This window comes from Lissotriton helveticus, chromosome 10, assembly GCF_964261635.1.
Source record: "Lissotriton helveticus chromosome 10, aLisHel1.1, whole genome shotgun sequence".
Classification (NCBI taxonomy): domain Eukaryota; kingdom Metazoa; phylum Chordata; class Amphibia; order Caudata; family Salamandridae; genus Lissotriton; species Lissotriton helveticus.
In genome coordinates, this window is record NC_136071.1 from 1214714191 (window position 1) to 1214736081 (window position 21891).

Consider the following 21891-nt stretch of genomic DNA (forward strand, 5'->3'; position numbering starts at 1 on the left):
GCGGGTGGAAATCTAGACTGCCATGAATCCCACGGGCTCCTTGAGACCACCGATGCAGTGGAGGCCTCCCAATCCCTAAAATGGTGGCGTTGTACACCAGGCACAGCCGTTTGGATTAGGATGGTCCCACCCTGCCAGCCTTTCCATGGCGGTTCACCAGCATGTAACAAGTACAGGGATGGGTTGCACATGAGTCTGTCCGACATCCAAATTAGTTCCATATATGTAAAGTTAAGAATAGTAAATCTAAATACACACTTATATATGCCTAACTTGACGATATAGTGCTATCCAATATTCTGTACTTGATATTTTTGCAGAACGATAATTTGTCACTCAGTATTGTGAGATACAACTATCCCAGTCCTGTAAGTCTCAGGGGGTCCCTTGTCTCCCCATTAGATATTCCTTGGTGTTATGCTCAGGCCTAAGGAGGATGATGTAGACTTTGGGGATGAAGATACAGCCCAGCAATCCAGCGCTAGAAGTCAGGATGGCAAAGATCTCCACGGCCACCATGTACCTGCCCTTGGTGCTCAGGTATGCTGGGATGAAGGAGACCCAGACGCTGCAGAACACCAGCATGCTGAAGGTGATAAACTGGGCCTCGTTGAAAGTAGCTGGTAACTTTCTAGCTATGGAGGCAACAACAAAACTCAGAAGAGCCAAGAATCCCATATAGGCAACCACAGCAAAGAACGCAGCCACAGAACCTTCGTTGCATTGTAAGATCATCTTCCCAATTTCTGATCTGGTGTCAATGTCTGGGAATGGGGCAGAGCGGAGGAGCCACACAACACATATCACCACCTCCCCAAGTGAGCAGAAGAGCACCAAAAGTCTGGACACTCGTGGGTTCACCCAGTTTCTGAGCTTGCTGCCCGGCTTTGTGGCGTTGAAGGCGATGATCACTGTGATAGTTTTTGCTAAAACCGAAGAAACAGCAATAGTGAAAATGATCCCAAAGGCAGTTTGCCGGAGGAGGCAGGAAGTCTTTGAAGGGCGTCCAATGAACAGAAGACAGCAGAGGAAGGACAGCAGGAGGGAGAGGAGGAGGATGTAGCTGAGATCCCTGTTATTGGCTTTAACCAGAGGTGTGTTCCTGTATTTAATAAAGACTCCCAGCACTCCAGCAGTGAGGAGGGAGAAGAAACTTGTAATAGAGGATAAGGCAACTCCCAGCTGATCCTCATTGGCTATGAACTCTATCACCCGTGGAATACAGGCATCTCTATTTTGATTGGACCACTGATCTTCAGGGCATGCTAAGCAGTTTGCCATATCTGCAGGAAAAGAAAATTGTTCAGTATTACCGAAGATACTTTCAAGTAGGGAGAGATGAGTGGAATGTGACACAATATAGTTTTTTAGACCTTTCCTATGGCTAGATGTGTACCTGTGTGCGGGTGTACTGTCTGTGAAACATGCACACTGGGCTTTGCAAGTCATTACTAAAAAAGGATATTGACCCGGCATCTCCATCGAGGTGTCCAGAAAGACAGACATAGGCACAACTGCCAGCTTGCAGGAGTCACCATACTGCACTTGAGTGCCATCACAAACCTAGGAGTAGTACCAACATATTTTTGAAGTGATTGGCTGAAAGGGTGTGGATACACTCATCCTGTCTACATTCATGTAAGTATTAGTCTTCAATTTATTTATTTATTTATGCGTTTTTTTATAGAGCGGGCTTTACCCAAAGGCGTCAGAGCGCTTCACAATAGAAACAGTAATGATATATGAGAAAATAACACGTGAACAAATTACAAAAGCAGACGTTGAGTTACATGAGGTAAAAGTGACAATTGTGAGCAAACAAAATACACGAGGTAGCAAACAGTGCATTACAGGAGGAAAAAGTGACAAGTGTGCAGGTTACAAGAGAAAACAAAGTACATTTAGAGGAATAATACTGCAATATATGCTAGACACTCAGGCACAAGAACAAACGTTACGTAGGCAATGGTGGCACTTGTGCAAGTATCAAAAGCAAACAAAATGTGAGAGGTAGCAAACAGTGTGTTACAAGAGAAAAGTGGCGCGTGCATTATTGTGTTTTTATCTAGGAGCCTAAATCAATATTTCTATTTTATGCCCTTGTTCGGTTATAATCAATAATATCCATATAACGGCATAATAATCATATCCATATTCAGTCGTAGCACATGCTGTCACATTAAGCAAGGCTACTTCCCCAGACTCCTAGAAAGCACAACAAGTTCTTTAAACAATCCAAACCTCCAGCAACCTGGGAAATCCCCCTTGCTTTTGTTTTGATTTCATCATAGAACTCCTGTAAAGCACTGTAAGAAGGCCAGTTCTTAGTGACATCTTTATTGACGTCTTATGTCCACCCTTACGTCAAACCCGGCACCTTTCAGGTATGAATATACCAACGTTGCCTTAAGCAAATACACGGTGATGGTTTTGGAGCAGAGCAGCTATCTACTTGCCCGAGAGCCCAGCTGATGCGAGAGCCCACGGACGCTGCCCCTCCCTTTTGACGCACTGAGAGAGACGCTGTCTTTTCTCCTGCCGAGAAATCCAGCTCCGGTGTTTCCAGATACCTTCGCGGGTTACTGGGATATCGAGTCCTGAGAGAGAGATACAAGACCTCCTGCTTTCTATTACCCAGGTACGGAGCTGACTAAACCCTTGAGGAGAATTCTTGAGTCAGATTCTTGGCAAAACAAACTTAACTTAAACTGTTACTTACTTACTCTTTCCCACGTATTAGGCTTAGGTCAGGTACACCTGGGTAGGTGTATTTAGAAGCACCAGTTGAGTACGTTAGTCAATGTATATATGTATGTATATATTTTATCTATTTTAAAGTATCATATGGCTAAGAAACCATATCAATGCTTTTACAGTATTATTTTATAATCCTCCTTTTACTGTACGCACTTTACTTTACTATAAGTATTGCAATAGTGGCAATTCATTTCTCTTGTATGAGGAAGAAGACTACTCAATAAATTACACCTTTTATTGAAAACACCTGTCTTTCTTTTCTCTGCATTCTGGTGAAACTAAGTATGCACATTTGACTGAGTGAAATAGCTGTCTATTGTTTTCACACGACTCTAGAGATACACTCTTATTCTGAGGGAGCAAAGTTGTCATGTTATATGGTTGTCGGAAGCTAATCCCTTCTTGTCTATCCAGGGAGGTTAAACTCCTCCTCGTTTATTCGAGAAAGTTTCTAGTGACCTCTGAGCTAGCTGGCAAACCTTAAGTCTAATATAGTCAGTAGAGACCTAGTCGACCTCAGTCACACTGCTGAATATATTATTCCAATGCGCAGAGCCTATTGGGAATATAAGAACTACATGGCGCCCAACGTTTGGTAAGGCGAGAAATCTAACGCAAGACGTTAGAGTAACTCAGTCGTGCTTTTTCACACAGACCCTTTTTTCCCGTAATTACTCCAAAAGACGTCTGGAGTGGGTAAAAGGTTAAAATCTGCTGGAACTTAGTAGGAAGAGATTTCTATGTATAGTTTTTGGTTTAATCAACGTTGAAGGATACAGTGTTCCAAAATATTGTGCACTTAATATTTGTTTCCTTGAAACCTGATCTGCAACGAAAACCTTTCTGTCAGTAAGATGTCAGAAAGTGAAGACGAAAGGGAGGCAGCTAGAATAGCAGCTAAACTCCTGCAGAATGACCCGAATGCTATACTCATTCCGGTCAACATAAAGAAAACTATAACTCTTAAACTTATAGAAAATGGACTAACACCAAGAGGTGGCATAGTCGTATTCGTAATTGAGGCCCATGAATATCGGCACACAGAGGTATTCTATTCATGGATACATTTTCCAGCAGCAAACGCTGTTAGACACGACTTCCACTATTACAAAATAGAGGAACCTCCGGATGAATACACTCCTTTCGAGGAGGTTGAAATCCCATTAAAATACCAAGAGCACCTGCTCTGGTTTAAAGGCGCCCTAAAACATAATAATCACATCACCAGGCTCCGTCCACTAGGTAGACCAGGAGCAACGTAGCCGGTTCTAGCCAGCTACACACCACATCCCGACATAGAAAAAATGTCAGACCGGGAACTTTTAGCCCAGCTAAAAATACTAATTAAAATAAATAGACAATTAGTCCAATATATAATGTGGACTTCAACAGTCCAACCAGCAATTAACATTCCACAGTTGACCCCTCATCAGGGGAACACAAACAAAACTACACCACAGAACATACAATCATGTCTGGGTAAAGTACCCGCAAAACGGGAACAAATTCCATTCTGGTTAGCACACAAAAATCACTCAAATAGAGGCAGTATTTCCGGATACTACCCCTACTGAGAAACACAGAATTCTGACTATCTGTCTTCCAATGGGGATCGCACCACATGTGAAGGACTGTGACACTTGGGTCACAGTCTTTGCTTCCATTTACACAAAAACACATGGTGTTCCGTCCATGGCGATAATACCAGATGTGCAAACACAGATTCAAAATGAATACGGTCCAGAACCTGCTTTAACTCTGGGTATGAAGTTATTGAAAGACTTTAAGCAGGTCTCTGCTATATTATTAGCCAACATAAATGGAGAAGCAGCATCTGTGGCGATCCGCCAGAAATTGAAAGAAACAGATATAGCAGACCAACCAATTGAACTTGCCAGAATCATAGAAAAATCCTATGAAGAACTAGGAAGAGATAGTTAGGGTGGGAAACCAGTAAAACCCCAACTAACTGAAAATCCTGAAAAGATATGTATTAAAAATCATCTAAACACTCCAAAAAAGAACTGGGATGGAAATAAACAATCCACTCCCAAACAAAAAAGATTCCAGTCCAGAGGAAGGTCTCCTCGACGGAAAGAAAGATCTCCGGACACAAGTCTCCCCAGAATGAGCCCTCTGAGAAAAGATACAACCTTAAAAATAGGGATAATCTGAAGAAACCTGATAGATATCAAGATATTGATACACGTCCCTCTCGATCTTTTCAGACTTCCTCGCAGAAATCGGAAAGAAGCGGACGGTCAGAACACAGGGAAGAGCACGTCAAGTCTAAAGACAAAGAACCTGCTCATCAAAGTAAAAAATTACAATTTCCAAAAAAGAAGGTAGCCAGCATTAAAATAATCAAAAATGCCGAGGATACTGAGGACACAACTGAAAAACGGAGAGTGGGCCCAGACAATGCTAGACAGTGCAGCAGAAGTTACAATAGCTCGCAAGATCCTGATGAATCATCTGGAGACAGTGGACACGAATGAATACATTCAGGTGGAGACTGCAGATGCCAGAGTTAGCAAACCTCATAAAATATACGAAATAACATTACGTATAGAGGGAGATAAGACTAGGAAAGTAAGGGGTCTATTTTGGGATAACCTTTCCAAAGGCTATGACATCCTTTTAGCTGAAAAAGACTGGCCACCAGAGTTTGTCAGGGAGTGCCCTCATGGCGAAGAAATGATTATGCCTGCCTTCTCAAATCATATTTCAATACATAAAAAAACATTATATGCAAGAAAATGGGCAGTAGCTCAAGCTCCTGCATTATATAAAAATCATGTAGGATGGGATGAGGACTCTCCTCATCACAAAATCCAGTTAAAATGTCAACCAACTGCACAAAGGCAGTACCCAATTAAGCAAGAAGCTAAAAAACAAGTCAGGGAGATCTTAGATCAACTTGAATACCAGGGGGTGATTGAAACATGCACCTCGCAAATGAACAATCCTTTGTTTCCTGTCTCCAAGCCAGACAATTCATATCGTCTAGTTTTGGACTACAGACACCCTAACTCATGTTGCAAGATATTTGCAGTACAAAACTCACACAGTACAGCACTAATGAATAACATCGTGCGCAAAAAATACAAAACAACATTAGACATCTCTAATGGATTCTTTTGTCAAAACATTGCACCTGAAAGCAGGTATTTGACCGCTTTCTCAATAATGGGGTCGCAGAAAATTTCTGTCGACTCCCACAGGGATTCAAGAATAGCCCAGGATTATTCTCAGCAAGAGTAACAGAGTTACTACAAATATATGATGATGAAGCATTATCTTATGTCGATGACATCTATCTAACATATGATGACTTGGATACTCACTTGAAAAGAGTGAACACCTTAATACTTGGGTTCGCAGCAGAGGGTTACAAATTCAACTTTAAAAAGTCACGAATTGCCCATCTAACAGTCCTATTTTTAGGTTGTGAATTATCAAGTGAAGGCAAGAGCCTAGCAAACAATTTCTTAGAGAAATGCGCTGTACTCCAAGCACCTAAAACGCTGAGGAACTTACAATCAATACTAGGCTTCCTGAATTTCGGAAGAACTTACATTCTAAATTATGCAGAGAGGGTTAAACCTCTCTATGAACTAATAAAACCTGATTTTAAACCAATCAATTGGACTCAAAAACACACAGAAATTTTGAGATCATTGCAGACATGTTAACTAAAACAAAATTACAAACTCGCGATAATACACGCAACGTTGTAATCCGAGTCATCCCAGGAAGATATGGATTCACGTACCTGACCTCTAATGAGGGAGAAAAGGTACCAATAGCATACAAAGGACATTTGTACACAGAAGCTGAAAAAACATTCAGTCTTGCAGAAAACATTGTAAATGCAGTTCAAACAGCTGTAGCAAAAGAAAGAGCCCAAGCTCAAGGCAGACAGATAACTGTTTTAACAGCAGAATCAGCCTTTGAGGCATTAACAAGCCCATGCAATTTGACTACCGTGGCATTAGATCCAAAATGGATACAATGGGAAAATTCTCTTGCTACAGAAAAATTTAAATACTATTTTGACTCGGAAATGAAAAAACTGAAAGATCTAACATATGAAAAAGAATATCCTCTGCCAATCGAAATTCTGCCCCTACAACAATACGCCTGTGCAATATACACAGACGGATCAGCACAACCCTCAGTTTGGGGAAAACAATCTTATAATGCTACGTGCGAAGTTGTTAAATGCCGGTGGCACGAAGGTAAATTGAGACCACTGGTAACAATATCTAAATCTATAAAAGACAATTCAGGTCAACAAACTGAATTATTGGCTTTAAAAATGGCGCTCGATATTGCCGATTGAGAATTCCCGACACTAATAGTGTGCGATTCGCATTACTGCGTCAAATCCTACAATAATGACTTGCAGAAATGGGTTCAAAACGGTTACAAAGATGACACAGGTGCCACAATCAAGCATAAAACGCTTTGGGAACAAGTAGTTCTTTTACAGAAAGAACTACAAAAGACTCACGTGATACATACACTGAGTCATCAGCGTGATGGCGTTCACGTTGCAGGGAATTCATTGGCTGATACAGCCACAGCGGAAGCAACTAAACAGGCTTCCATAGCCACAAAAAAGCGTTCAGAAAAATACATAGACGGGGAAACCATGCTGGCGGTAAAAACGTCTTCAAAAGGCGACTGTGCAGCACTACCCGTGAACTATCCACTCAATTATACATACATAATTGATGCAAACTCCATTCCTTTTGCTCGAATCCCTGGAGAGGGGGATAGAGTAATTCCAAACACGAACAGGAGAGTCTTGTTAATAGCAGACGCACACATGGGTGAGGGTCTAAGACACCAGAAGATCAAGGAATCTCTGAAAGAATTGTCATCAGAATACTGGTGGCCGGGAATGAGCCTGCAACATCACAAATTTGCAATAAGCTGTTCAAACTGCAACAGAGATCGCAGTGGCGAACCCGCCGGTGTATTGCCATGGTTCTTCTAATAGATAACGCACAAGGCTATCTATACACAAAACTCAGCAAGAAAAATGCGTTACATATAACATTTAAGACTAGATTCACTTAAAATGTAGACACCAGCGCTCGGCTGACGCCAGAACTGTTATAAAAGATTTGCGAGTCTATATCGGCACATACGCAATCGGCATGCTACATTCTGACCAGGGTCCTGCTTTTAGCTCTCGAGCTTATAAGGAGGCCATGACCAGCATGGGCATTGCATTGCGGTACTCTTGTCCCTTCCATCCTGAGGGAAATGGGATTGTGGAAGGAAAAAACCGAGACATAAAGCAATCTGTAACGGTGAGGATATTAGGTTCGGGTGATGGGTGGGTCCAACATTTAACAAGTGTCCAACGTAGTCTTAACAACCTGCCAAGAAATTCTCTAAAAGGTTTCAGTACGTACGAACTATTGTTCGGGACTAGAATGCATATTCAGGACTTAGATAGTCAGACTTCAGTGGTAAAAGAAAAATGCTTTGATATCAAAGATCGTTTGGCTATTTTACAGGACTTAAATGAAACAAGAAAAGACCTGAGCAACGTAAAGTTAAAACTGCAGCCAACAGCCACTGAAGATAAACCACCTGTTCCAGCAAGGCCTGTCTGGATTCCAAAGATTGGGGATCTGGTCAGAGAGAAGATCGCGGTGAAGAAGGAATTTGGGCCTTCTCACAGAAAAGCAGTACCTGTCTTAGCTGTCAGCGGAAGAAGATCAGTTGTGCTACCGCCCCTTGCTGGTAAAAAGGAGAACCGAGTTGTATCAATCGACCTGGTAAAACAACAATCATGTGGCCAATAATAAGTAGTAGGCCCAGTGGACTCCCAAGAAGTAGTAGAATACCAAAACGTGCTACAATACAAGAGGTTCAAACTGAGAGTCTAATCACATTTGATAAACCTACAGTGAATCAAAAAGGACTATGCAACAAAGCCATGGAACTTATGCCTCTTAAAACCCAAATTGCAACAGTTCGTCAAGAAACACCAGTCTACAACGATGTAGCCTCAGACTATGCTAATGAAACAAAGAAAATTCCAAAAGCAAATGAAAATCCAGAAGCGATTCCAACAATTGACAGAACTGCATCAGGCTACTTCATCAATTTCGATGACTTTTCTGAGGATCCAAGCGAGCCTGAAGAACAGCCAACAACAAAAACTTTTAAAGACAAAACATCAGAACTCTTTCATCAACTCAAAGAAACCTATCTGATTTCTCCATGGATTGAATTTTGGATTGTGTTAGGTGTACTTTTCCTCCTGCTTTGGCTCATCATGGTTCTTTGTTTGGGAAAATTAATTGAGGGAAAATACAGTACAATGGACACAGCAAGTCAGAACATCAACTTGGTCCTAAAGCCACACAAGTCATCTCACATCGAGAAAAGAGAACTATGATCAGTGAATGTCACAGCCAATCCAATACCCGGTGGGGTAGCTTGGGACAAAATTGATTACGAAATCTATGGCCCGGTCGAACTTTATAAGTATCCACACCAATTTAAGGTTTCATTAAGTGACTTTATAAAACCGAGCACATTCTCTGATGATTGGGACTTTGAAAGTATTAATGATATGATGTCAGATTTAGTAATGTCAGCAAAATTTACAGAACATGATTACTTACAGGGTTCATCTAATTATGAAGAAATGTACTGCTACAACCACTTTGCACATCACTATTTGCATAAATCTGCTCAGCCTAGAAATATTTTTAATTATAATCAATGGGAACATTGTGCAACTCCACCAAAAGGTAGTTCAAAAACATTTTATGAGAAATTCCCATACTTCTCAGGGATTAACAAAAGTAAGGCAGAAACGTTTTATTTCAAACTTATTTATTTATTTTTTTTATTTATTTTTTTTAAAACCTTTATTCGGAGAAATAAGGAGATACATGCGCAGGCCCACAACCATCATGGCCGGCCGCAAAGACAGTCAATTAAAAACAGGAGAAATGCAAACCAATCGGCAAATAGGATATGTTAAAGTACATCAGACGCGGTAGTGGGGACTGTAACAAAGGATATGAGGTTTTCATTTTTAAATTTTGAAGAAGAGTAGGGGCTGCAGCGACAAGGACATAGCACCTCACAGAAAGACCAGAAGAGACAAGGGGGACATACCCCATTGGCAAGCGGAGGCAGGCAATGACTGTCGCAACTAAATAATCAAGGCAAGCATGGCGGTAATACTAAACAACAGGCCATAATACAATAAACAACATCCCTAAATACCCCAGAATCCCCACCCCAAAGAAGTGAGAAACAGGGGCTTGTGGAGACGCCCGAAAAGGAAATAAGGTGCAAGACCAAGAGACAGCCAACCCCACTAAAGAGGTAGAACCCTCCCAAAGCTAGAAAAGAGCGATAGGGACCACAGAACAAAACAAACTAAAATAACAAAACCCCCCCCCACACCCGCCACCCTGCACCCCTGTAATGGCTACGGCCTAACCCATTAACAGCGTGCCTGTCGCCCCGGAACTGCCCCAAAGAAGGGAAAAAGTACAAAAAGTACAAGAAGTGGAGGAGGAGAGAAATAAACAACAAAGGTGGTACGGATCAGCAGAGGAGGAGGACAATCAACAGATATATTCCCGGCCGCCCGCTCCCGGACCCCGCAACCGATATGATACCAACGGTCGATTCAGTCAATGTCCCGCTCATCCCACACAGTCACAGCAATGCAAGGAATAGTGATCCAAAAAACGGCCTCAACCTTGCCCCCTGCGATCAAGTTGGTAAATGGAGTCCAACAGTCCGGCCGGCGCCGTGGATGAGAGAGGCGCCCGGGACGGCCAACACAGAATGGGGGGTCGTCCACAAAAGTCCACGAAAACCACTGTTGCGAGTCCGAGAGTGATACAAAAAGGATCAAGGCAGCGCAACAATCCATCGGAAGCAGCAGGCCAGAGCGACAACAACAGTTCCAGGAAGGGACGAAAAGTCACGCAACCAGAACACAAAGGAGATGGCAAACATGGCGCCCGGGGACGATACACCAACCAATGCATGAAACCACGAACTCCAGACCTCTTCCGAACCACTGCAATCAGCACCTCAGCAGAATCAGAACCGGGAGCCGCCAACACCTCCATAGGCACCTCGGCAAGGAGTTCACTGCGATCTGGTGTAGAGTGTGGCGCAGTGTGCAGCACTTGGGGGCAACCACGGCCCACAGGAGAAATAGCATCAAGCCGGCTCTCCAGATCTCGGGCGTTGACATGAAGAGCAACTTTTACAGCCCCCAGAGCGAACAAGACTGCACCGATCCCCAGCGGTGTCTCAGGAAGAGAGGATGCAGCAGTGTCCTCTACTCCAGGCTCACGGACGTGTGGCCGCTCCGGAAGCCGGTCACCATTGTCACTCGCCACCCACAGACCACTCCGCCGACGTTCCGCCAAGTACAACTGGGCCAGAGACAAGGGGGCAACTGATGGCATCGCAGTACCGGCTGATGCGCTTTCAACAAGCGTCTGGACCCCCAAGCGCGCTCCGAGGATTCTACCGCAGGTGCTGAAGTGCGGTGCATAAAATGGCTTCCGTTACAGGCAGGGGTAACAAAGAAACTGTTCAGACCACTTCCAAGCCGGGCAATGATACAGAATATTTCCAGCAGGCACAATGTATCCAGGCGTGCAAAATCGCTGGGCGGAATGAAGCGCTGCGCCGACGAGCACAACGCGACAGCCTCTCACCAGCCGATCGGCTCCTCCTCCTCCGCGATGGGCGCTGCTGTTGTGGCCGTACCCGGCCGACCCCCACAGACAAAGACCCACCACTGCCACGTAGGGCCGGGAAAGGAGCGAGGACGGTTCACCACCGAAATTGCCCGGAATGAGCAGGGAGACACGCCGTTATGTTCAGGATCGTTTCCCCATTCCACTCGCTGGGTGTAAAAGCAGGATAAAAGACAGGATGATGGGGGAAAGCGCGAGGGTCGGCGGAGCCGAGAATCTAGGCGGCCATCAAGGTTGCAGGCTAGGCTCCTCCTCTATTTCAAACTGTTAAATAAGACAGGGATAAAAACAATGCTGACAAAAACTAAATTAATCTATTCAGAAACATTTTATGAAAAAATGACTACATTTGGTTTTGATTTTTGGAAAAACAACATTGAAACAAAAACCATCTGGGGTACCAAAGATTGGCAGGTACAAGGTTAAGAAGCATTATTTAGAGCCTGCATGATCCCAGAACAAATTATATTCTTGAATGACACCATTCAACAGACAACCTGTCTTGGCCTAGCCAAAATTAAAGACTTAAACAAACCGTCTATTCCAAAGCCAACACCTGACAGTAATAGCACTACAGATGTTGAGATAGACGTATCACATATTTTTAACCAAAACAGAACACATCCTGATTGGAAAAAATGGTTGATCTGGCCCACAGACACAAATAACTGTCAAGATAGATTCCTGAACAAAATACAGGGGTTCAAATTGACCAGGCCAGACCCTAGATACTCCCAGAGACAACATCCAGGGATAGTTACAACATACAGTGTAGGGAAACTCTGCCTCATATGGCTACAGAAATCCACACTGGCAGAAATTAAGCAACACTTGACTTTACTTAAAGACGGTGCTGACTTGTGTGATTTCATTATGGGACCACGCAAACAGCGTCAAAAACGTTTCGTAGCGGCCGGTATATACGCTGCTTACAACGAAGCTTGGACAGAAATGCAAATTGAAACAGCAGAAAAAATATGGGAAATTGACCGTATTAATTTGGAAAACTCACTTTCTGTTGTGGACAATGGGTTAATGACTCTGTCCTCTAGAATATATTCACTGGACAGTATTGTGTCATCTGCTATTGATATAATAGAGCAGGACTTACTAATGTTACAACACGGTCAGTCCCAATTACGTTCTATTGTACAGCTTGGCTGGACGTTGCAAAACCTGCGTTCAGGCTACGTGCCCTGGCGTTTAATCAACACAACGTCATTATTCTCTATCTTTAACCTTACTGATACACAAATCAGTTTGGCACAAAAAGGAGCAGAGTATACAATTCTGAGCATTGAAAAACTTGAGAGATTACCATTGACAATGTCAGAAAGACCTGTCATTGAATGGATAATACACGGGATAATAACGATTCCGATAACAACTTTCCAATTTAAATACTGCCAAGAGTATATACCAGCAGGCCAGTATGAAAGGTTCAAGTTCAAGTTCGGGCATTTATATAGCGCACTACTCACCCAGAGGGTCTCAAGGCGCTAGAGGGAGGGGTTCACTATTTGTCGAATAGCCAGGTTTTCAGTTCTTTTCTGAAGGAGATGTGGTTCTGAGTAAGGCGGAGGTGGGTGGGGAGTGAGTTCCAGGTCTTGGCAGCCAGGAAGGAGAATGATCTGCCACCCATGGTGGTTTTTCGGATGCGCGGGACTGCGGCGAGGGCCTGATTGGATGATCTTAGTTGGCGGATGGGAATGTAGAAGGACAGTCGGGTGTTGAGGCATTCGGGTCCCAGATTATAAAGGGCCTTGTGTGCGTGGGTAAGAAGGCGGAAAGTAATTCTCTTGTTGACGGGATGCCAGTGGAGGTTTTTTAGGTGTCCGGTGATGTGCTCTTGGCGCGGGATGTCTAATATGAGTCTCGCTGACGCGTTTTGGATACGCTGGAGCTTTTTCTGCAATTTTGTTGTAATTCCGGCGTAAAGTGTGTTGCCATAGTCTAGTCGACTCGTGACCAGTGAATGGGTGACAGTCTTTCTTGTCTCGAGGGGGATCCAGCGGAAGATCTTTTTGAGAATGCGAAGGACGTTGAAGCAGGAGGACGATACGGCGTTGACTTGTCTGGACATAGAGAGAGAGGAGTCTAGAATGAAGCCAAGGTTACGTGCATGGTCTGTGGGTGTGGGTGCTGATCCCAAAGCGGAAGGCCACCAAGAGTCGTCCCAAGCTGAGGGGGAGGATCCTAGGATGAGCACCTCCATTTTGTCTGAGTTGAGTGTTAGGCGGCTCTGTTTCATCCATTCGGCTACTTCTTTCATACCTTCGTGAAGATTGGTTTTGGCGGTGTTGGGGTCTTTGGTGAGGGAAAGGATTAGCTGGGTGTCGTCGGCGTAGGAGATGATGTTGAGGTTGTGTTGACGTGCGATGGAGGCGAGAGGACTCATGTAGATGTTGAAGAGGGTGGGACTGAGTGAGGAACCTTGAGGTACGCCGCAGATGACTTCGGTGGGCTCTGAGTAGAATGGGGGGAGTCGGACTCTCTGGGTTCTCCCAGCTAGGAAAGAGATGATCCAGTCCAAGGCTTTTCCTTGTATGCCGATGTTGTTGAGGCGTTGTATGAGGGTGCTGTGACAGACAGTGTCGAAGGCGGCGGAGAGGTCGAGTAGAATGAGGGCCACTGTTTCTCCGTTGTCTAGGAGTGCTCGGATGTCGTCGGTCGCCGCAATGAGGGCGGTTTCGGTGCTGTGTTTGGCTCGAAAGCCGTTCTGTGAGGGATCCAGGGAGTTGTTGGATTCAAGGAAGGCGGCGAGTTGGCTGTTGACGGCTTTCTCGATGACTTTGGCCGGGAAAGGGAGGAGGGATATGGGTCGGTAGTTTTTCAGTTCTGAGGGGTCTGCTGTGGGTTTTTTCAGAAGGGCGCTGAGTTCAGCGCGTTTCCAGATTTCTGGAAAGGTGGCAGAGTTGAAAGAGCAGTTGATGACATCGCGGAGTTGGGGAGCGATGATGGAGTCAGCTTTGTTGAAGATGTAGTGGGGACAGGGGTCAGAAGGCGAGCCAGAGTGGATTGAGTTCATGATGCGAATGGTGTCTTCAATGGTGATTGGGTTCCAGGAGCTGAGGTTGTTAATTGGAGGGGTGGGATCTGAAGGGGGTGGGGCGGGTTGGTCACTGGGAGTATTCTTGAAGCTGTTGTGGATGTCGGCAATTTTGTTGTAGAAGAAGGAGGATAGCGCATCGCAGAGGTCTTGGGAGTTAGTGATGTCGTTGGATGCTGCGGAAGGGTTGGTGAATTCTTTGATGATATTGAAGAGTTCCTTGCTGTTATGAGAATTGTTGTCGAGACGGTCCTTGAATGCTGATTTCTTGGCGGAACGAATCAGTTGGTGGTGTTTGCGGGTGGCTGTCTTGAGGGAGGCCATGTTGTCTGGGGTTGGTTCTTTTCTCCAAATCTTCTCCAGGGTGCGGCATGTCTTCTTGGATTTTTTAAGGTCATCATTGAACCAGGGAGCCTTTTTTCTAGATGATTTCAACTGGTGTTTTTTCAGGGGTGCTAGTTCGTCCGCACTGTGGGTAATCCATTGCCTGAGGTTGGTGGCCGCTTGGTCTGGGTCCGTTGCTAGGGTGGGAGGGTTTTGGTTGAGTGATGTGAGGAGTTGGTCGGTGGTGATTTTATTCCATTTTCTCCGGGGAATGGGTTGTGGACGGTTGTTGGTTAGGGTGGTTTTGTAGCTGAAGTGAACACAGCTGTGATCCGTCCAGTGGAGAGCTGTAGTGCGATCGAAGGAGATGTGCTTGCTGGAGGTGAAGATAGGGTCGAGCGTGTGTCCGGCTGTGTGAGTGGGGGTGTCAACAAGTTGTTTGAGTCCGAGATTGGACAGGTTGTCCAGAAGGGTGGTGGTGTTGTTGTCGAGTATGTTTTCAAGGTGGTAGTTGAGGTCTCCTAGAAGAATGTAGTTCTCGGAGGCGAGGGCGTGCGGGCTGACGAAGTCTGTGATGTCGTCGCTGAATCGAGATCGGGTGCCTGGAGGCCTGTAAATGAGGGTGCCTCTAAGGGTGGTCCTGGGGTCGGTGTGGATCTGAAAGTGGAGATGTTCGGCGGTTGCAAGATTGTCGTCAGAGCTGGTTGTGATTTTGATGGTGTTTCTATGGACGATGGCGATGCCTCCTCCAGTTTGATTGGTGCGGTCCGGTATGGCTATGGCGATGTCGGGGGCAGAAGATGCGTTCATCCAAGTTTCAGTAAGGAAGGCGATGTCAGGTGACGCAGTGTCGATTAGGTCCCAGAGTTCTGTTGCATGTCTGTGGACCGAGCGGGTGTTCAGTAGGATGCATTTCAGGTTGTTGAGTTCGGAGCTGTGTGTGGAGGAAGTGGGTTTGGTGAGGGTCCTGAAGCAGTTGAACTTGCAGGAGAGGCAGGCGAATGGGCCGTGGGTACGTCCTGGGGAAGCTTCGCAGCATAGTGGGGTGCGTCCGGGGTTGAGGGCGAGGAGAGTAGCGGCATCATATGTGACTCTAGAGGGTTGGGAGCGGCGGGGACCAGGGGGTCTGGCGCTGGGCGCAGTCCAGGCGCGGACGGGCGTAGACGGGCTTACCTTTGGCGCACCTTCGGCGTGACTGCGGCGCGTGAACGCTGCGCGCCAATGCATCTGTCATAAGTGGGTAGTGGGAGGGGAGGGGCGAGGGAGGGTCAGCTGGGAAGGCGGGAGCGGGGCGGAGACTCGGGCAGGGCGACAACAATAATATCAACACAAAATGGCCGGCGGGACGGAGCAAGCAGGCAAAGTTATTCAAAGTGTGCAGAGGACACGAAATAAAAGTCATTCAAGGCAACACAGCGATGGCACAATTATCTCAGCAACTACGTAGCAGGCGAGGTGATTCTGCGTTCTAAGGCACATAAATTACAAAGATAACAGTCTTGCAATGCGAGTAGCCTAGATGAGTAATATCGATGTTTGCAATGAAAGCGTGCAGTCAGAGATGATTAAGTGATTAGCAGCAATGATTGCAGTTCAGGCGGTCCAGTAATGCGGGATAGTTAGATTGCTAGCAGCGGTGTAAACAAATAGAGCGCTCCTACAATGCGAGATGATTAAATAAATAAATCAATAGCAGCGCTGTATGCAAATAAGCGGTCCTGCAGAGCGATGTGAAATAATGGTAGCGGCGAGTGCAAGCAGCTGGGGAGAACAACGATACCAGGTTGTAAGGGGAGGCAGGTCGGGAGCAGCGTGGAGGTTGGTCAAAGGTTGGGTAAAGGGTACATTAAGTCATCATGGAAATTGCCTTACACACACACATGTTATAGTGAAAAGAAACAGAATGTATTTCTTAGTGGTAACAATTGTAAACAATCACTAAGCGGTATACTTCTGTGTCAAGGTATTAACTTGCATGGGGCCTGTGAGGGGACTCCAAATAACCTTTCATGTCACCAGCATGGCACACCTGCAACACGAATAGAGCCATTCTTTAGACGGCTTTCTAACGAGAGCTATATTCTAATAGTGGACCACAGCTGTTGTGGCATGGTGCCAGGAAAAGCTTATCTTGTGAGCGTTAGTTCCATGGTCACTTGCTGTATGCAAGTATTGTATCCAAACAGCACTCCAGACACGGAGGCGAAAATTTGGCCTTCTTTGAAAATCTCTTCTATTCGAATTGATACTTTAAGCAGAATGAAGTCTGTTCTTTTACAGACAACTGTGCCCTTGACGTCATCAAAAGAAACGTATGATCTGCAAGTTGCAAGGACAACGGCAGAGATACATACCCTATTATCAACAAATTGCCCCCTGCATTAAGCCAAATCCTAAATATGTCTGATACCAGTGGTATCCCACATGTATTTAAGACAATTTTTTCAGGACTGTTAACACCCTTCAAAACAGGTCTGGGCATTTTTCCTAATTTTGTCCATTCTGTCTTTGGCGGCCTACCACTCCTTTTGGGACTCGTAGCAGGAATTTTATTTTTGCTACTTCTGCTTCGATATGGCAAGCCGAGTTGCAGACAAGACTCCAGCAACGATGGAAGAAACGATCCTAGCTATACTCTATCGGGACCGCATAACTAAATTCCTTGGATTAGCCCATCTAAGACATTTGAATATGACCTGGTTTCTTTCATTCAGACCCATCTGGCAGAACTGCATCTTACCTGTGCTTCGATGTATGCTATGCGGAGAAGAATGCGTGTTGGACGTCTGTCTTACACTACCATCAGCAGTACCATTGGATACAGATACTTTGCTAAGTCCTGTAACGGCTCATGCATCGTGTTGTCCCCACCAGTTGCCCATCCTGATGACGGCATTCGTTGAAACTTCTTCACTACGATTAGGTCGTAGTTAAGTACAAGTTGCGGTATTTTCAAACTTGGTTGAACTTTCACCTGAAGCCGTAGACAACTTTTTTGCGAGTCTGTCTGATATGATGTTCTCCCCTGAACAGAAAGAATACCTTTTAAGCAACAAGTACACAGCGTTCCCTGAACTCTGAATTCGGCCTTCAGCTTTGATAAACAAAAGCTACTGAAAATATTTAGAACTATTTTTTCCCCTGAAAGCGAAATTATTTTTTCTTCTCTTCCCTTCCAAAATATTTACCTTTTTTTTGGCACTCGTACTCTGCTTAAAGTAGAACTATTCTTAGAGAACAGAGCTTCTATTTTTAGGAACTCTAGTGACAATATATTACCTCAGCCTCTAGCACATTTACAGCGACTGTATTTATAAGTGATGGAATGGTCTCGACCTTCTTTTCTGTATTAAGAGCCATTTCATGTGTAAATTTCGCAAATCATTCAGCTAATCATATATATGCATCGTTTTAACTGAATGATTACACTGCTTGAAAAGCGTACAGTACCAATATCATATTCATGTATTTCGTATACACCATTTCAAATGCAAAAATGTATTTTGGGGTGGGCTGGAAGACACATGCACCTTTAAATGTTTACTATTGCTTAGTTTTAGTAATGATGGACATTAGATCGTGGAGTGGGTATTGTGTTTTATCTAGGAGCCTAAATCGATATTTCTATTTTATGCCCTTGTTCGGTTATAATCAATAATATCCATATAACGGCATAATAACCATATCCATATTCAGTCGTAGCACATGCTGTCACATTAAGCAAGGCTACTTCCCCAGACTCCTAGAAAGCAGAACGAGTTCTCTAAACAAACCAAACGTCCAGCAACCTGGGAAATCCCCCTTGCTTTTGTTTTGATTTCGTCCTAGAACTCCTGTAAAGCACTGTAAGAACGGCCAGTTCTTAGTGACATCTTTATTGACATCTTATGTCCACCCTTACGTCAAACCCTGCACCTTTCAGGCATAAATATACCAACGTTGCCTTAAGCAAATACACGGTGGTGGTTTTGGAGCAGAGCAGCTATCTACTTGCCCGAGAGCCCAGCTGATGCGAGAGCCCACGGACGCTGCCCCTCCCTTTTGACGCACTGATAGAGACGCTGTCTTTTCTCCTGCCGAGAAATCCAGCTCCGGTGTTTCCAGATACCTTCGCGGGTTACTGGGATATCGAGTCCTGAGAGAGAGATACAAGACCTCCTGCTTTCTATTACCCAGGTACGGAGCTGACTAAACCCTTGAAGAGAATTCTTGAGTCAGATTCTTGGCAAAACAAACTTAACTTAAACTGCTACTTACTTACTCCTTCCCACGTATTAGGCTTAGGTCAGGTACACCGGGGTAGGCGTATTTAGAAGCACCAGTTGAGTACGTTAGTCAATGTATATATGTATGTATATATTTTATCTATTTCTAAAGTATCATATGGCTAAGAAACCATATTAATGCTTTTACAGTATTATTTTACAATCCTCCTTTTACTGTACGCACTTTACTTTACTATAAGTATTGCAATAGTGGCAATTCATTTCTCTTGAATGAGGAAGAAGACTACTCAATCAATTACACCTTTTATTGAAAACGCCTGTCTTTCTTTTCTCTGCATTCTGGTGAAACTAAGTACGCACATTTGACTGAGTGAAATAGCTGTCTATTGTTTTCACACGACTCTAGAGATACACTCTTATTCTGAGGGAGCAAAGTTGTCATGTTATATGGTTGTCGGAAGCTAATCCCTTCTTGTCTATCCAGGGAGGTTAAACTCCTCCTCGTTTATTCGAGAAAGTTTCTAGTGACCTCTGAGCTGGCTGGCAAACCTTAAGTCTAATATAGTCGGTAGAGACTTAGTCAACCTCAGTCCTACGTCTACACTGCTGAATATATTATTCCAATGCGCAGAGTCTATTGGGAATATAGGAACTACACTACAGCATGTTACAAAAGAGTACCAAACACAGGTACACGGATAATACTTCAATAAAACACTCCAACCACAAGAACACACTGGGAAGGCACTTCCATAGTCATGGAGAATAGCATTTTCAGTAATGGGAGGTCTTCCTTCAGATAATAGAGAGGGCATGAATTACTTTTGGAGGTGTCTTTGGAGGAGGAGAACTTTGAGGTCCGTTTTGAAGGCCTAGGAGGAAGTGGTGGTCCGGAGCTGAGGTGGAAGGGAGTTCCAGATTCTCACTGCGTTGCCTGAAAAGGATTGGGCCATCGATCTTTCCTTCTTGAAAGTGGGAGGTTCAAGCAGTAGATTTTCTGCATTACGTGATGATCTAGAGCCTCCCGAGAGTTTCAGTGTATTCGCCAGGTAGCAAGGAGAGGAGGAGTGCAAGGCTTTGTGGGTGATACAGGCAGTCTTGTAGATAGCTCTAGCCTCGATGGGAAGCCAGCGGAGGGTGGATAACATCGGTGTGATGTGGTCGCTTCTTTTGGCCCTATAAATGAAACGAGCTGCTGAATGGAGAACAGATTTCAGGGGGGACAAGTGGGATTTGGGGAGGCCAGTAAAAGATAATTGCAGTAGTCCAGCACTTGGGTCCTGCACATAGGCAACATTAAGATGCTCCTTTTCACAGAGGCATGTCCTCAACTAATAAAAGAAAATCTTTAGAGAAGGGATCATCTAGCACCACCTGTAATGTAGGGGGCTGGCCCCTGCTTGGAAAAAGTCTCCTTATTGTATTTACCCTGGTGCTGCTGGGTTGGAAATACAGCCCCTTATGCTACATTATGTGAATTTCTCAATGTTTTAACCTAATCTCCTGAAGTTACATAAGCCCCATTAACTTCAAGACCTCTCCTCTGCAGTATAGACACAATCTTGAAATGTCTCCTCTCTCTGTGCTTGCATCCCAATACCTCCATGCACAGCTCTTTGCTCTCTAATTAAGGTTTCCACTGTCAGATTTTGAACTATAAATAGATAAATATCATACTGTAAACAACAAAACAATATTTAGACTGTGAGGAAATGTACACTTGCAATCCATAGATTTTTTGCCAGAATGTTGTCTTCTCAAACACAAGTGGACTTTCTAAACCATATCAGCATTGTAATTTGACTGACTTGTGCTATTCTTATTTTTCTTCTGTTGCTGTCAGACCTCCTGAGGTCGGGAGACGCCTTCGGTGAGTGTTACAGAGAGGAAGGAATCTTGCTCAGCTGGGCTGCTTTGACCTCAGATTTGAGAGTCCACTACTCTCATTTAGGCTCTGATTGCATGTGTAGGTCTGAACTTTGATCCCAGTGCAAGCACATGTTTGTGGGGTAATTATCTCACCCTCAAAGTTTTCCTCTGATAAATGTTGACATAAACAATCAAAAATGACATTTTGTTCTTTCTATGTGTGCGCTCCTCGTTTCGCAATTTTAATGCCCGCTCCTGCATGGCGCTGGCTTCATGTAAATCTGGGGCAGCATCAAAAAAAGATGAGTGTTGCGGTGAATCACCCACAGCAACACCCATTGCACACCCCTTTCATGCAGATACCTGCATAAACGGGTACCATATTTACAAAGTGGCGTTAAGCCACAAAAGTGGCTTAACGCCATTTTATAGATCTGATGCAGGGCAATGCGCCACTGGAACATTGGGAAAAGGGATGTTCCAGTGGCGCAATCCCCTTGTAAATATTCCCAATGGTTGCTTTACAAAATCTAATTTGAATCAATCCTATAATATATTTTCCAGAATAAAGAGTGTTGTTTTTTGAGGAAACAAATCTTATTCTAGTCAATTTAGAACCAATTCCTCGGATAATGTTTGAATGTCATAGTGCAAAAGATCATGGATTGACACATGTTGTGTGCTGGAGCCGGTCTCTTAGCCACACAGGTGGGATACTCTGTTGTAACTGGTGCACCTGAACGCTTTTCTTCAGAAGGGAGTGTTTGAGGCATTTTCGGAATTTCTTCTGCTAATGGATCTATGGTTTACTTAGGTAGCCTGGGCCAAGTCACATGTGTAAACTAAAGAGGAAGGGGGCCAGATTCACAAAGTTTAACTTACACCTGATGTTTAA

General features: G+C 44.4%; 1 protein-coding gene across 1 annotated transcript in view; it reads right to left on the minus strand.

Annotated features, from left to right (window-relative positions):
* Positions 1-375: 375 nt before the first annotated feature.
* Positions 376-21891, minus strand: part of LOC144784224 (vomeronasal type-2 receptor 26-like) — a 104959-nt gene continuing 83443 nt past the window's right edge. The window contains exon 4 of the mRNA XM_078662875.1: positions 376-1283. Coding sequence (XP_078519001.1) covers positions 376-1283 — 908 coding nt within the window. The remainder of the gene's footprint in view (positions 1284-21891) is intronic.